This window comes from Chlorocebus sabaeus, chromosome 16 (genome assembly GCF_047675955.1).
Source record: "Chlorocebus sabaeus isolate Y175 chromosome 16, mChlSab1.0.hap1, whole genome shotgun sequence".
Taxonomy (NCBI): domain Eukaryota; kingdom Metazoa; phylum Chordata; class Mammalia; order Primates; family Cercopithecidae; genus Chlorocebus; species Chlorocebus sabaeus.
The window spans coordinates 11,857,325-11,872,848 of NC_132919.1; the positions used below are offsets into that span (position 1 = coordinate 11,857,325).

General features: G+C 42.2%; 1 protein-coding gene across 2 annotated transcripts in view; it reads left to right on the forward strand.

Moving 5' to 3' along the window:
- The first annotated feature begins 9,298 nt into the window (after window positions 1–9,298).
- The window catches only part of MAP2K4 (mitogen-activated protein kinase kinase 4), a 120,647-nt gene continuing 114,421 nt past the window's right edge, over window positions 9,299–15,524 (forward strand). For both annotated transcript variants that reach the window (XM_008010410.3, XM_008010411.3), the window contains exon 1: window positions 9,299–9,468. In XM_008010410.3, the coding sequence (XP_008008601.1) occupies window positions 9,354–9,468 (115 nt within the window). In that variant the 5' untranslated portion in view covers window positions 9,299–9,353. The remainder of the gene's footprint in view (window positions 9,469–15,524) is intronic.

The following is a 15,524-nucleotide window of genomic DNA, read 5'->3' on the forward strand; positions in this document are numbered from 1 at the left end:
CCAGCCTGGGCGACAGAGCGAAACTCCGCCTCAAAAAAAAAAAAAAAAAAAAAAAGAGGTTAGATACGTGTTGTGTGACCACACACTGTATGATTCCATTTCTATGAAATGTCCATAATTAGCAAATATCTAGAGACAGAAAGTAGATTCGTGGTTGCTTAAAGCTAGGGGTAGGGCCAGTTGGAGTCCAATGGGGAGCAACTGCAAAGGGTATAAAGTTTCCTTTGGGGATGATAAAAGTGTCCTAAATTTGATTGTTGTGATGGTTGCATAACTGCGAATGTACAAAAACCACTGAATTATACACTATAAGTAGGTGAATTATATGGTATATGAATTATAGCTCAATAAAACCTAAAAAAAACACAGTGAAACAAAACAGTATTATTAAATTCAAACCCGATATTGTTACCTACTCTCGAAAGCAAAACCACACCCACAATGCACTCCGCCAAGTCATCATTAAATTCTACAATCTTGAGTTAGCCAGAGGTGCCTGTTGTGGTCTCACATTAGACCACATTTGACACATGCCTTTGCACGTGAGGCCCTTCCCTGGCTACGCCCTAGGTGATTCCTTTCTTTTAGATACATTTCAAGAAGTCATTATTTTTATCAGAACCTACCCAGTAAGATTGTATTAGTTGGACAAATTCAGACTTAGTTGTTAGAAGTTATAGTACTTGGTTTGTTATTTTGTTCTAGGGAGTAATACCATTTAGCAAAATGTTTAACTTCTGTGTGACATTTTTAGTTTTGTCATGCTTTTTTTTTTTTTTTTTTTTTTTTAAGACAGAGTCTCGCTCTGTCGCCCAGGCTGGAGTGCAATGGTGTGATCTCAGCTTATTGCAAGCTCTGACTCCCGGGTTCAAGCAATTCTCCTGCCTCAGCCTCCCAAGTAGCTGAGACTACAGGCGCCCGCCACCTCGCCCGGCTAGTTTTTTGTATTTTTTAGTAGAGACGGGGTTTCACCGTGTTAGCCAGGGTGGTCTCGAACTCCTGACCTCGTGATCCGCCCGTCTTGGCCTCCCAAAGTGCTAGGATTACAGGCTTGAGCTACCGCACCCGGCCTGTCGTGTTTTTTATACTCCCTAATATTTTATTATAAAAAATTTCAGACATATAGTGGAAAAAATTGTAGTTAATAGCAGTCTATCCACCACCTAGATGTCACCATTAACATTTTATTATGCTTGTTTTAGCATATCTCTATCCATCTTTCTATCCCTTTATCCTAACATTCAACCATTTTTTCAAAGTAAATTGCAGATACCAGCATTACATCCTCTTAAATACTGCAGGACTCCTATAACTAGCTAGAGTTTTATATTTGTATTTCTTTTTTTTTTTTTTTTTTTTTTGAGACAGAGTCTTGCTCTGTCGCTCAGGCTGGAGTCCAGCGGTGCGATCTCGGCTCACTGCAACTGCCGGCTCCCGGGCTCAAGCGATTCTCTTGATACTCAGCCTCCTTAGTAGCCGGGACTACAGGCATGCGCCACCATGCCCGGCTAATTTTTGTATCTTTAGTAGAGACAGGTTTTCCCCATGTTGGCCAGGCTGGTCTGAAACACCTGGCCTCCCAAAGTGCTGGGATTATAGGCGTGAACCACCACACCCAGCCTGATATTTGGTTACAGGTTTTTCTTTTGATGTAAAATTTACATACAATGAAATGCACAAATCTTTAGCATATATTTGCTGCATTTCGACAGGTGTTTACCCTTGTGTAACCCAAACTCTTATCAAGGTATGGAATATGGCTATTACCCCAGAAAGTTCCATTTTCCCCTTCCCAGTTAATCTCCAAGCTTCCTTCCCTCTATTTTAGTTTGTTTCTTTTTATTTTTTTAAAATTATTTATTATTAGTTAATTAATTTATTTATATATTTATTTTTTTGAGATAGAATCTCCCTTTGTCTCCCAGGCTGGAGTGCAGTGGCACGATCTTGGCTCACTGCAACCTCTGACTCCTGGGTTCAAGTGATTCTCCTGCCTCAGCCTCCTGAGTCACTGGGATTACAGGCATGCGCCACCATGCCTGGCTAATTTTTGTCTTTTTAGTAGAGATAGGGTTTTGCCATGTTGCCCAGCTTGGTTTCGAACTCCTGACCTCAGGTGATCTGCCCGTCTTGACCTCCCAAAGTGCTAGAATCACAGGTGTGAGCCCCTGTGCCCAGTCCTTCCCCCCGCGACCAGTGAGGTTACAGCAATGGAATACAGAATACATGGACAGGTTGTGGGTGTAGTTCTTGCAGAATAGAATCCCATACTTTCGTAATATGTTTGTATTTGGTGAGACCACAGTATTCACTAGCATAAATGGTAACATAGTATTCACTTTTGGTAATGACTTAGAGTGAGATATTTACATTCTTTCACTCATATAAATAATGTTGTCATGAACATTTGCTCATAAATCTTCATACATCTGCATGATTATTAATAGTCAAAATTAGTAATATTGGCTGGGTGCGGTGGCTCACGCCCATAATTCTGGCACTTCGGGAGACCAAGGTGGGTGGATCACTAGAGGCCAGGAGTTCAAGACAAGCCTGGGCAACATGGTGAAACTCCGTCTCTACTAAAATTACAAAAAATTAGCTGGGCATGGTGATGTGTGCCTGTAGTGCCATCTGCTTGGGAGGCTAAGCCATGAGAATAACTTGAACCCGGAGGTGGAGGGTGTAGTGAGCTGAGATCATGCCACTGTACTCCAGCCTGGGTAACAGAGCGAGACTCTGTCTCAAAAAAAAAAAAAAAAAAAAGTAATATATTCTTTTATCTGAACCAGACGAAACTTTGGTTCTTTAGTGGCATGAACTGGTTAAAGTTTCTCACAGACCCTGTATTTCCGATTAAATGCAATGCTCGAATGACATCCAGAAACCTCCACAGCTTGCAGCTCTCTGCCTGAAGAGGCAACATCCATGATTGGGTGGTCTGGTCCTGAGCCCTTGGCAATTTGAGGGTGGGCGTGGGCGTTTTGCTCAAAGACAATTGCTGAGGCTATATGGAATATCTGGTGACCGTTCCATCCAAATAGAGGTGTCTGACCTTGTTTCTTTCCCAGAGGCTGAAATCGGGGTCCTAAGGTGAAATCCAGCTGTAAATTATTTTTTCTTTATTTGGAATGTGAAGTGTAAAATGTATTCTTGAGGCAGGTGTGGTGGCTCACCCCTGTAATCCCAGCACTTTGGGAGGCTGAGGCAGGCGGATCACCTAAAGTCGGGAGTTTGAGACCAACCTGACCCACATGGTGAAACCCCATCTCTACTAAACATACAGAATTAACCGGGCGTGGTGGCGCATGCCTGTAATCCCAGCTACTTGGGAAGCTGAGGTAGGAGAATCACTCGCGCCCAGGAGGCGGAGGTTGCAGTGAGCGGAGATCGCGTCATTGCACTCCAGCCTGGGCAACAAGAGCGAAACTCCATCTCAAAAAAAAAAAAAAAAATGTATTTTTAATCTAACCATTGACATATGTATCAAAAAGAGCAAGCAAGCTAGATTTCTCAACAAAGGTTCTCTAAGCAAGGAATACACAGACGTTACTCTTTCTCTGCAGCCTCTTTCAGGATGAGGCACTTTGATATTGCCATACATTCCTCTTAACAATCATCTTAATTTGTTATTTTCATCTACTCTAGTGGGAAGATAAAATCACTACATGGCAGAGCCAGGAGTTGCAGGCACATTTGGGGATTTCTTTAAGGATAACTTATAAATGTAAATTTGCTGTTTATTCATATGTGTTGCTTAAATGCCTTCTTGTCTCCCCAATGATTATGCCAGCTACCACTATAATTACTAAAAAGGTTAACTTTTTTAAGCAATTTATTTTTCTGAACTGTGTATTAGTTTGCTAGGGATGTCATAGCAAAGTACCAAGAGAACCAATAAACAACAGAAATGTATTTTCTCACAGTTATGGAGGCTGGAAGTACAAGGTGTAGGCAGAGTTGGTGTCTTTTGAGGACGCTCTCTGGGGCTTGTAGACAATCATCTTCCCCTCACTCTGTGTGTCTGCATCCTAATCTCTTTATAAAGACACCAGTCATATTGGATTAGGTTCCACTCATATAACCTCATTTTACTTTGAGGACCCTATTTCCAAATATAGTCACATTCTGAGATGCTGGGGGTTAGGATACTCCAACATGTAAATTTGGAGAGGGAGCAGAATACAATTTAGTCCATAAGAAATCATAAAACACAAAAATGTAAGAGAAATGTGAGCATAAGAAAAAGTTAAAAAGCTCATACATAGCTTCCTCAGTTGGAACAAATCAAAGCGCATTCTTGTTTTTGTCATATGCAGATCTACTTATTGGCTCTTACCTTACTAGTTAACAATACCAACAGCAATGCAAGTATATGCCAGTTTTATCACAAACTCAGAATTAGGTATTATTAGACAAAAAATAGGATTAGTTATATATTTATTGTATTTCTTTTTAAATTCAATTTCCCAATTTCCCTTAATGAATTTGCTAGGTTGAATGTTTTCTCTCATATATATATATATATTTATTATTTTTCCCTATTTCTTAATCCATCTTTTCTAATCATTGGCAACCTGTGTTGATGTTCTGAAAGAAGTATTTTATCATTTATTATACATATCTGTATATAGATATATATTTTATTTTATTTTATTTTTTTAGAGACAGAGTCTTGCTCTGTCACCCAGGCTGCAGTACAGTGGCACAATCTCGGCTCACTGTAACCTCTGCCTCCCAGGTTCAAGTGATTCTCCTGCCTCAGCCTCCTCCAGGAGCTGGGATTACAGGTGCCCGCCACCACGTCTGGGTAATATTTTTTTTCCTGTATTTTTAGTAGAGACAGGGTTTCACTGTGTTGGCCAGGCTGGTCTTGAACTCCTGACCTCAAGTGATCCACTCGCCTTGGCCTCCCAAAGTGCTGGGATTACAAGCTTGAGCCAACACCCCCAGCCTTCTTTTATATTTGTTATTTACAATATTGGATATGTGTGTGTGTGTGTGTGTGTGTGTGTGTTTAAATTAATTTTCTAGTAGTTGCCTAATCTGCAGTGTTGCTTCTAGGATTTCTATTAAAAGAATATATATTAAATTCGTATTAAAGGCCAGTCACAGTGGCTCACACCTGTAATCCTAGCACTTCAGGAGGCTGAGGTGGGTAGATCCCTTGAGGCCAGGAGTTTGAGCCCAGTTTGTGTAGCATGGTGAGATCCCGTCTCTATAAAAATTACAAAAATTAGCTGGGCATGGTGCATGCCTGTAGTTTCAGCTTTTCAGGAGGTTGAGGTGGAAGAATCGCTTGAGTCCTGGAGATCTCAGCTATAGTGAGCTGTGACAGTGCCACTGCACTCTAGCCTGTGTGACAGAGTAAGACTGTGTCTCAAAAATAATAAATAAATAAATAAATATGTATAATTCGAAAAGAGGGCTTATAGCACATTATACGAGACTGTAAATATATCAACTGTGCACATTGAAGAATGGAAGTAAGATTTTCATGGTGTGGTTTTTTTTTTTTTTTTTTTTTTTTTGAGACAGAGTCTCCCTCTGTTGTCCAGGCTGGAGTGCAGTGGCATGATCTCGGCTCACTGCAGCCTCCGCTTCCTGGGTTCAAGCAATTCTCCTGCTTCATCCTCCTGAGTAGTTGCGACTATAGGCATGCGCCACCACGCCCAGCTAATTTTTGTATTTTTTAGTAAAGCCAGGGTTTCACCATGTTGGCCAGGATGGTCTTGATCTCCTGACCTCGTGATCCGCCCACCTTGGCCTCCCAAAGTCATAATGCTTATGGGAATGGTAAGACTAAAGTCCCCCAAGCCATTTCTTGGCACCATTCCAGTGCCCAAGGAAGCCGAAAACAGAACTGAGATGTACACACAAGTGACATGTAGATAAGGGAAATTGGAACCCTACTGGCAAGTACTGCAATAAAGGATGAGAAAATTGCTCCAGTAAAACTCATTGGTATTTGATCATCCTGTATCTAGAGCCTGGTGATGACAGGATACTATATTTGAGATATTTGCCAGATGACTATGGGGCTGTTGAAGTTTTTTCCCTGTATGCCAAAGTGGCCAAGCCAAAGGAAATATAAAACTGTTTTCCTGCTGGGAGTATGGAGGAGGCTCCCCATTTTCCTTCACGCATCTTTTCTAATCATCTAATCATCAAGTTGTGTTGATGTTTTGAAAAAAGTATTTTATTTGATTTTTTATACTTATGTCTGCAGGTACTAAAATATAAACTCTAAAGAAAATAAATTTCCTGGATCCCTTCCTTACACCTTATACAAAAATTAACTCAAGATGGATTAAAGACTTAAATGTAAGACCTAAAACCATAAAAACCCTAGAAGAAAATCTAGGCAATACCATTGAGAACATAGGCATGGGCAAAGACGTCATGACTAAAACACCAAAAGCAATGGCAACAAAAACCAAAATAGACAAATGGGATCTAATTAAACTGAAGAGCTTCTGCACAGCAAAAGAAACTATCATCAGAGTGAACAGGCAACCTATAGAATGGGAGAAAAATTTTGCAATTTATCCATCTGACAAAGGGCTAATATCCAGAATCTACAAAGAACTTAAACAAATTTACAAGACACAAACAACCCCACCAAAAAGCGGGCGAAGGATATGAACAGACACTTCTCAAAAGAAGACATTTATGCAGCCAACAGACCCATGAAAAAATGGTCATCACTACTGGTTATTAGAGAAATGCAAATCAAAACCACAGTGAGAGTGCCAGTTACAATGGTGCCAGTTACATGCCAGTTACAATGGTGATCATTAAGAAGTCAGGAAACAACAGATGCTGGTGAGGATGTGGAGAAATGGGAACACTTTTACAGTGTTGGTGGGGAGTGTAAATTAGTTCAACCATTGTGGAAGACAGTGTGGCAATTCCTCAAGGATCTAGAACTAGAAATACCATTTGATCCAGCGATCCCATTACTGGGTGTATATATCCAAAGGATTATAAATCATTCTACTATAAAGACACATGCTCACATATGTTTATTGTGGCACTGTTCACAATAGCAAAGACTTGGAACCAACCCAAATGCTCATCAATGGTAGACTGGATAAAGAAAATGTGGCACAGATACACCATGGAATACTATGCAGCCATAAAAAAGGATGAGTTCATGTCCTTTGCAGGGACATGGATGAAGCTGGAAACCATCATTCTCAGCAAACTAACACAAGAACAGAAAACCAAACAATGCACGTCCTCACTGATAAGTGGGAGTTGAACAATGAGAACACATGGACATAGGGAGGGGAACATCACACACTGGGGCCTGTCATGGGGTTGGGGACTAGGGGAGGGATAGCATTAGGAGAAATACCTAATGTAGATGATGGGTTGATGGGTGCAGCAAACCACCATGGCACGTGTATACCTATGTAACAAACCTGCACATTCTGCACATGTACCCCAGAACTTAAAGTATAATTAAAAAAAAAAAAAAGAATAAAGCTACTTTTCAACCTGTGCCTTAAAAAAAGAGAATGTTAGGGAGCCCCTTATAGCTTCTCAATTTCTTTGTTATTTATTGTTTCTCTTCCCATCTGCACCATGCAGAAGATGTAGACAGAATATTTAGCCTGCAATCAGCCATTTTTTTTTTTTTTTGAGACAGGATCTTACTCTGTGACCCAAGCTGGAGTGCAGTGGTGCTATCACAGCTCACACAGCTCACTGCAGCCTTGACCTCCACAGGCTCAGGTGGTCCACCTCTGCCTCCTGAGTAGCTGTTGGCCAGGCTGGTGTTGAATTATTAGGCTCTATTGGTCTGCCCGACTCTACCTCCCAAAGTGTTACAGGTGTGAGCCACCGTGCGCGGCCTGAGCTGAACAATTGGATGGGAATTTTTCTTTTTGGGTTCTTATAAGATTTCCTCTTCAAGGGCCTCACAATTAAGATGCCCCAGGAGCAACAAGAGCTGGGTGGGCTCCTGATTTCCACATGAGGATCTGACCATGTTTATAAGATCTGGACTTGAAGATACTGGGTAGTTAGCGAGGCCCATGGAGGAGAATTCTGGCAGGCTCACCACTTAAGTACACCTACCTGCTCTCACCTTCAATTTGTCTTTAATGCCTCTCCACTTGACCTTTATGACTAGTCACTTTTAGGAGCTGAGCATTCAAGATGATGGATGAAGTTGGGTTGAGAACAAGAAGGCTATTTTGATCCAGGACACATTTCCAACATGCTGTGAGGAACTCCCAGCATCAAATAAGGTCTAGGTGGAAGAAGTTTTGGGAAAGAAGTCTAGGTGTAGATCACACGATGCTTCTAAATGGGAGAAAATGTCCAGCTCCATGGCTTACATTCTTTGGGATGTAGGATAACTGGCTATTCCATTTTAGGCAAGGCTGCCTGGCTAGAAACCCATGTCTTATCATTTCAAGTACATTGTGGTGGGTTCACAAATCCTAACCTCATAGAGAACTTTCTCTTCTTTTAGCTACTGTCTTCCTAAAAATAAAAGTCTCCGTGCAAAGCAATGGAAGAAACCTCATATTGTTTTTTTGGGGTTGTCATTTTATGTAACTTACAATAACGACTATGGCTAGTCTTATACAAGATGTAAAGGATTTGGGGGAGGGAATCCAGTGTGCATTTAGGAGAAGATGGTGATGTAGATAGCAGATTTCAGGAGGCTGGGGAGTGTTGAGTACTTAAAGATACGCTTCTCAAGTTTAACGGGCGGTATTATTAAAATGTAGCCTCTAGTTCAGTAGTTTAGGGATGGGTCCATGGATAGCACTTTGGCTAGTTCCCCTTAGGACTCCCCATTTCCCTCAGAGAAGTGTAGAGGGTTGGGGTATTGGGCTTAAGAGGAGCTCCAGACTGTAACCATAGCTATAGGTAACTCCCCTCTGGAAGTGATGTGTTAGCAACTGGAGAAGAAAGGGATCCCTTGGATCCTTTTCAACTTTACTATTCTGGTTTGGGGTTCTGAGATTCCAAGAAGGGGGACTTTTGGGAATCACAGACTTCCATGGGGATGATGAAAGCTGTGCACCTTCTTTCCCCACAAATGCAGGCCCACCTTTAATTCCGCAAACCACTTTAAGCCCCGCGGGCCCGCAGCCTTGGTCCAAGATAGCTGTCTGCTTCACAGGTCGCGCACCCTTCGCGGGGCGGTTCTGCAGTTCAGCATCTGGAGCCGGCTCCGCGTCGGGCTCGGGCGGGGGCGTGCCAGGAGGCGTGTCCTGGGCGTGTCGGAGGCGGGGCCAAGGCGGGGGCAAGCCGCGCCCCTCCGCCGTGCGAGAGGCCGAGCTTGCTGCATTGCAGCCGCCGCGGCGCCGCTCGGCTCCTCACTCCCAACAATGGCGGCTCCGAGCCCGAGCGGCGGCGGCGGCTCCGGGGGCGGCAGCGGCAGCGGCACCCCGGGCCCCGTAGGGTCCCCGGCGCCGGGCCACCCGGCCGTCAGCAGCATGCAGGGTAAGGAACGCGGCCGCGCCGAGACCCCGGCCCCCTAGCGCGGCAACCCGCGTCGTCGCGGCCTGCCCCAGCGGACGCCCCCGGACCCGGCTGAGGAAGCCACGGCAGCCGCCGGCTTCTCCCTCTCTCCCTCCCCGGCTTCCCGCCCCGCTCCCGGCCGTCTCCGGCCCGGCTTGGATCTCGGGCTCCGGTCCGCATAGGCCCCAGCCGCGGCCTCTGCCTGCGCTTGGCCCCTGGGCCCTACCGGGCTCCCCGCCGGCCCCCGGGGCCCACCTGGTCCGGGACCGCCCCCGCGGCCACCCCCATCGCCCCCGCCGCTTACCTGGCGCCCGCCCGGTCCCCGTTTCCGGGAACGCGCCGGCTCGGGGCTGCAGCAGGGCGGGAGGGGCGTCGGGCCTGTCTCCTGGTCCCTGACGCCGCTCAGGTAGGCGGTGGAGACAGCGGCCCCGGCCGGCGCCCCTCGGCCCCGCCGCCGCAGTGGGCCCCGCTCAGGGCCATCTTGGCTGTCGCCGGGTACAGCTGGAGCCGGACCACCGAGCTGACCTCGGGCTCCGCGGGCCTCTTGGAACCTGCGTTTTCAAACTTTTGTAGGGTTTGTGTGCGCTGGAGGGGATGGGGGTGGGGGGCGGGTTGCCCAGGCCTGTGCCACCTGTAAGGTAGGTAGGTAGGCTGCCATTGGCCTGGGAGAGGCATTTTGTTCCAGGCCAGGGATTTCTGTGTTAGCATTGCATGCAGGAAGAAAAAAAAAAAAAAAAAAAAAGACTGAATTCGGTTTAAATGGAGAGATGCAGGAAATAGACAGGGGTCAAAGGGATACTGTAGTGTCTGGACATTTGAGGCAGCTCTGCTAATTAATGGCTTTCCCCAGTGGGAATGCTTATTAGCTCTGAATGGCTCTTGACAGGGGGTGTTTTGAAAATACCAGGCCCGAGCCTGTTAGGGACCATTTCCTTAAATTTACTGGGGAATTTTGAGTAGTAATGCTATTTTTAAAACAGGGAATCTCAGAAAATCTCTTGACAACTTTAGCAAACTGCTTGTGTTGAATTATTAACAGAATAAGGGTCGGGGTCCCCTTGGTAGTCAGTGTGACCATGGTTACTTTTTTATTCCTTTCTTCTTAAAGGGCTTCTTGTCTTTAGTTAGGTTCAGCAGACATTTATTGAATATTTCATGTTTATAGAGCATGCCGTATTTCAGGAAGAAGAGACAGGATTTTATTTATCTTTACATCCCTGTCACCCTCCCCATGAAATAATTTTAATGTACATAAAAACCAGTGATAGATATATAGACAGGATGATGTCAGAGCTTAGAGGACACTTTCTGTGCAGGCCCTAAGATCATTCATTCAAATTGAATTAGTTATTGGATGTCCACTGTGTTGCACAGCACATTATACTGATGAAGTATAAGATTGACTTCCTGACTGTACAGCTTTAGAATCTAGGTGGTGGGGGGCGGAAATGGAATGACAAAATGACAATTTAGAATTGTATTTCTTGTTCCAGATGGGTGACTTATAAAGCTTATGAAAACAAGGTGGTTCGTTTGTTTTATTGGTGGGGAGGCTGACAGTTTGAAATAGCTGGATACTTTTTTTTTTTTGATTCAAAAAATATTTATTGAGCATCTGCGTAAAACGCTCATGCTGAGTTTATAGAGAATTGAACAGTCTCTTAACTGTCCTCATGGAGGTATCCCCCTGTGAAGATGGGGGAGGGCAGGTTATTTAGCTCAACTTGAAAAATTACTAGTTGGGAAAGTAATAAAGGTAACAAGCTGGGTTTTGTGATAGAAAATAATAGAGGGCAGTCTGCTTGATAAGATGGTCAGAGAAGGCTTGTCTGGAAAACCTAACCCTCTTTTACCTGAAGAGGGTTCTAGGCAAAGGGAACAGCGTGTATGAAGGTTCCAAAGCAGGGAAGAGCTTGGAGTGTTCTAGAAACTCTTAAGACAGTGGTTAGGACTTTTTTCTGATGCTCTCCGTTCTCCTCAGCCCTTGTATGTTGTTACCCAGTTAACTATCTAATAAGCAGGACCCATTTTAGAAGGAAAAAGGACCTAAGACCTCTCTTTGAATTATTGCCGAATTTTCTTTCTTTTTTTTTTTTTTAAATCAATATTGTGTCTAGTCTTGATTGATTCAGGAATGTGTTGTAGCTTGTTCTTGAAACTCTTTTCATTAGTCAGAGTGAAGTGCTTGACATTCTCAGGATGTTGTCTAGTACAGTCTGAGTTACAAAGCTTGAACTTAAGCAGCAATTTTGGATCTTTCTTTTTGGTTTGTTTTGTTCTGCTAAGAGTCACACCTCCCATACTATACTTCATCTACCAAGGATCTTCTGCTTTCGGTCAGACTTCACAGAATGGGCCTTAGAAGATGTTTGATGTACTCCCTTCTCCCCCAATCTAGTTATACTTGCCACTCAAAAAACTTCCTTCCTGGGAGTTGTTAATGACCATGCTCTTTGGAACAGCAGGATTCAGTTATGGGACATAAAGAATGTTTCATGCAGTAGACCTTGGCCATCGTCTTACGTGATAAGCACTGTGGTGGGCACTGGATAACCTTGAATACTTTTTCGTGGCTTCATGTTTGTGGCCCAAGAGTGGTCCAGGCTGGGCAGTATTGTTTTCTTAATGTACTGCTTAAGAACCAGAGCCCTGGAGTCCTGGGTTTGAATCTCTTGGCCGGGATTTAGGTATGCGTGTTGTGACCGGGGCAATGAACTTAGCCTTTTGAAGCCTCAGTTTCTCACTTGGAAAGTAGGAATAATGCTTACCTCCCCGGTGGCTTTGAGAATGCATGTAAGCCTGGGACCTGGCATGTAGTAAGGATGCAATACACATTAGCTATCATTGTTAGTAGCGACAATATTGTTACAGTCTCATTAATGTTCCCTTTTATTATTGGTAAATGAGTCCCTAACCTCTCATTATTTACTACACAATTTCTTCAGCTTCATATTACTAGGTCCTGCTGTTCTCTCTAGCCTGTTGATTTCCCCACTTTTTGTTATCAATCTGCCCTTTCAGAGTATCCTAGATGAGATTTTATTCTACTTCAAACTCCAGATCTTTTTTTTTCTGGATCGGAGGACTCCCAAATGAATTACAATGTGAACGATATGAAACAGAAGTCTAGCTATCAATTTGCTTTGCTCATTTTTTTCTTAGGGGATGGTTGGAATGGGATATATAGTGAATTTGACTTTATAACAGTAATCAACAGACCTAGCTTTAGTTGCAAGTTTATACTAACAGTTGTGGCTTCTAATCTGGCCATTTGTGCCACACTGTCCCTTAGGTAATAGGGAATAACTGCTAATTTTGTTATTACTCAATAGATTTGAGTGTTTTCACTCATTCTGACTCATTTTTTTTTTTTCATGTTCATTCACAAACACACCCAACCTTTATAAGTTGAGTGGTTCTTATGCTTTGGTTCTTTGATGACTAAAGCTAACAAAATGTAGATCTGTTTGCCAAGTTAGGTAAGTGGTTTTATAAAAGTATATTTGGCATTAGGATGAGTTTGCATTTGAGAGAGGAAACAATACTCAAATGAACTACTCTGAGAAATGTTTTTTTCTTAATGTTTCATCAATGATTTGTTAATGTAGATAGATTTAATAGGAAAATTTCTTGCATATTAGGGCTTCATTCTGTGGAAAAGTATGATTCTTTAGTCAACCTAAAATATGGAATTGACTTGTAACGTTCAAGAACCTTCCTAGCCATGGCTTGGACTTTCTCTTGTGGCAAATCTAAAGCCTTGTGACTTCAGCTGGGTTAGTGTGAATCCTGTAAAGAGAAGATCCCGTTATACCAGGTAATTAATCTTAGAGATGTGTAGCAAATAGTACTAGATAGTATCGTGGTTGGCATGTTAGAGAATAGCATATTCTGATTAATAAAGCTTGCCAGTTAGTTGAGAATTCAACAGCTTGTATAATGAAATTGCACAGGCAGGATGATTCCTTTTCCAGTAGTAGCTGTAGCAGTTAGCGTTCTCATAGCATGTAGTAATGTTTAAGAAACAGAAGGATGTTGAAGTGGAAAGAGCACTAGTCTTAGACCCAGAATACTATGGTTAAGGTAACTGCTCTGATGTTTACAAATACTGTGATTTTAGAGAAATTACCTAACTTTTCTGAACTCTCTGTTTAGAAATTTCTCATCTGTTAAAATAGGGATAATGCCTAACCTGTAGGGCCATTTTAAGAATCACATTCTTAATGCACATGAAAGTGCTTTGAAAATTATAAAATATAAGTATATACGGATTGTTATTAGACATTATTTGCCTGCTGTAGTTACTAGTCACTTAAAATGTAATAGATTTCAAGATCTCTTAGCTGAGAAATGTCAGTTTTCGATAGATGTTTTCTTACAGTGGTTAGAATAAAGTCTATAATTCATTAGGAAAAACACTGAGCCATTTGTAAAATACTTGTTATGAGAAATAGTTACAAAGTATATGTTGTAGGTGCCTCTGATTCTCTTAAAGTACTGATCTAGGCAGTTTTTTTTCTTCCTCTTCTTAGGTCTTAATATAGGTATATAACAGAAAACTTAGGGACCAGTCTAGTCCTTAGCTACTTACTCTTAGCTGAGCATTTTTATATATCAATTTAAGTAAAAAGATGATAGCTTGATTCTGCTTTAGAAAACACACCCAGTACTTGAAAATGTAATGAAGTATATCTGTTAAGAAAAAGTTTAGGAAGATGTAAAATCAATGTAGTTATTTCTCCTAATAATATTTGAACATAAAATGTATATGAAATGTCCTGCTTTTGATTTTGTCTATTTTTACCAATTATTCTGGTTTCCGAAAACCATGGGAGACCTTTATCTTTAATTTTAAAGAACTGAATTGTGCAGTGAGGAGTTTAAAACCCCAGAACTGCTTGCCTTTCCCAGTTTGTTGCATAACATTTCTTTCACTGTTTAACATAACCTCATACAAGTCCACTTCAGCAAATTAATCCCCACTCAAAGCACAGATTGCATTTCTTTTTATGTTCCCTTAAAAATTAGAGCAACCCTAGTATTAAAGTAAAAAAGTGGAAACATCTCACCTCACTTTTAGAATGCATATTTTTTCACATTTTCCTCTAAAATACCTTAATAGTGTAAATGTGTGCTGAAACTTAAGATGGGATATTAGTTAACCCTGTATTTTGAGTTGTTTTCTTTTTTTGTAAATTTTTCTTCTTTCACTAATTTGAGAAGCTGGATTGATGTGAGCCCACAGAGTTTCCTTATTTTTAGGGGTCTGGATATCATGATCCTAACTCCATTCTACATAATCCAGGTCAGTCTCCTTTGTAGTTTCTAGGAGATGGAGATAGCTCCAATGATACAACCTGAGGAACTTTAATTGAGGCTTAAAAAAGAAAGGGAAACTAACAGTTAACAACTCTCTTTTCACTGTTCTTACCTAATTTGATGCTCACAACCACCCTTTAAAGGTAAGTGGGCACAGTCCCTTTCATAGTTTAGGGGGTAGACATTTATTTGTTCTGGTGGAGGTGGGTTTTAACCACCTGTGTGACTGGTAGCCTTTGCTCCTCTTACTGCTGTACTGCATGGTTCTCTGAGCCTCTTGAAGTCATTTCGGCCATTCAGGTCTGAAGGAAGAATCTTTGCCAGAAATGAGGCAGATTCAGGAATAGAGGAGAGAGATTATTTTAGGTTTCAGTCAGGGGGTGGAAGCTCCAAGCAACCAGCCACCTTTTGAGATGATTTTGGAGCCTTGGTGCTCCAAGAATGGTGCACTTTATGTTACAATGTTCTAAACTTGCTGGAGGGTTTACAGTGGCATTTTGATTCTGGAGACATTTCGATTGGGAATCTCCAAGTAAGTAGAAGACTTTTTAATTACAGGAAACCAGTGCAGATTTGAAAGGTAATACAATCCTTTTAACACTCTATATAAAAGGAACTCATTTGGCATAACATTTAACCAATGTTGCCATTCTGGCTAAATTTGTAATCTGGGCAAATTACTATTTTTGCTAGTGGATGTGGGTTAGCTTCTAGCTGTT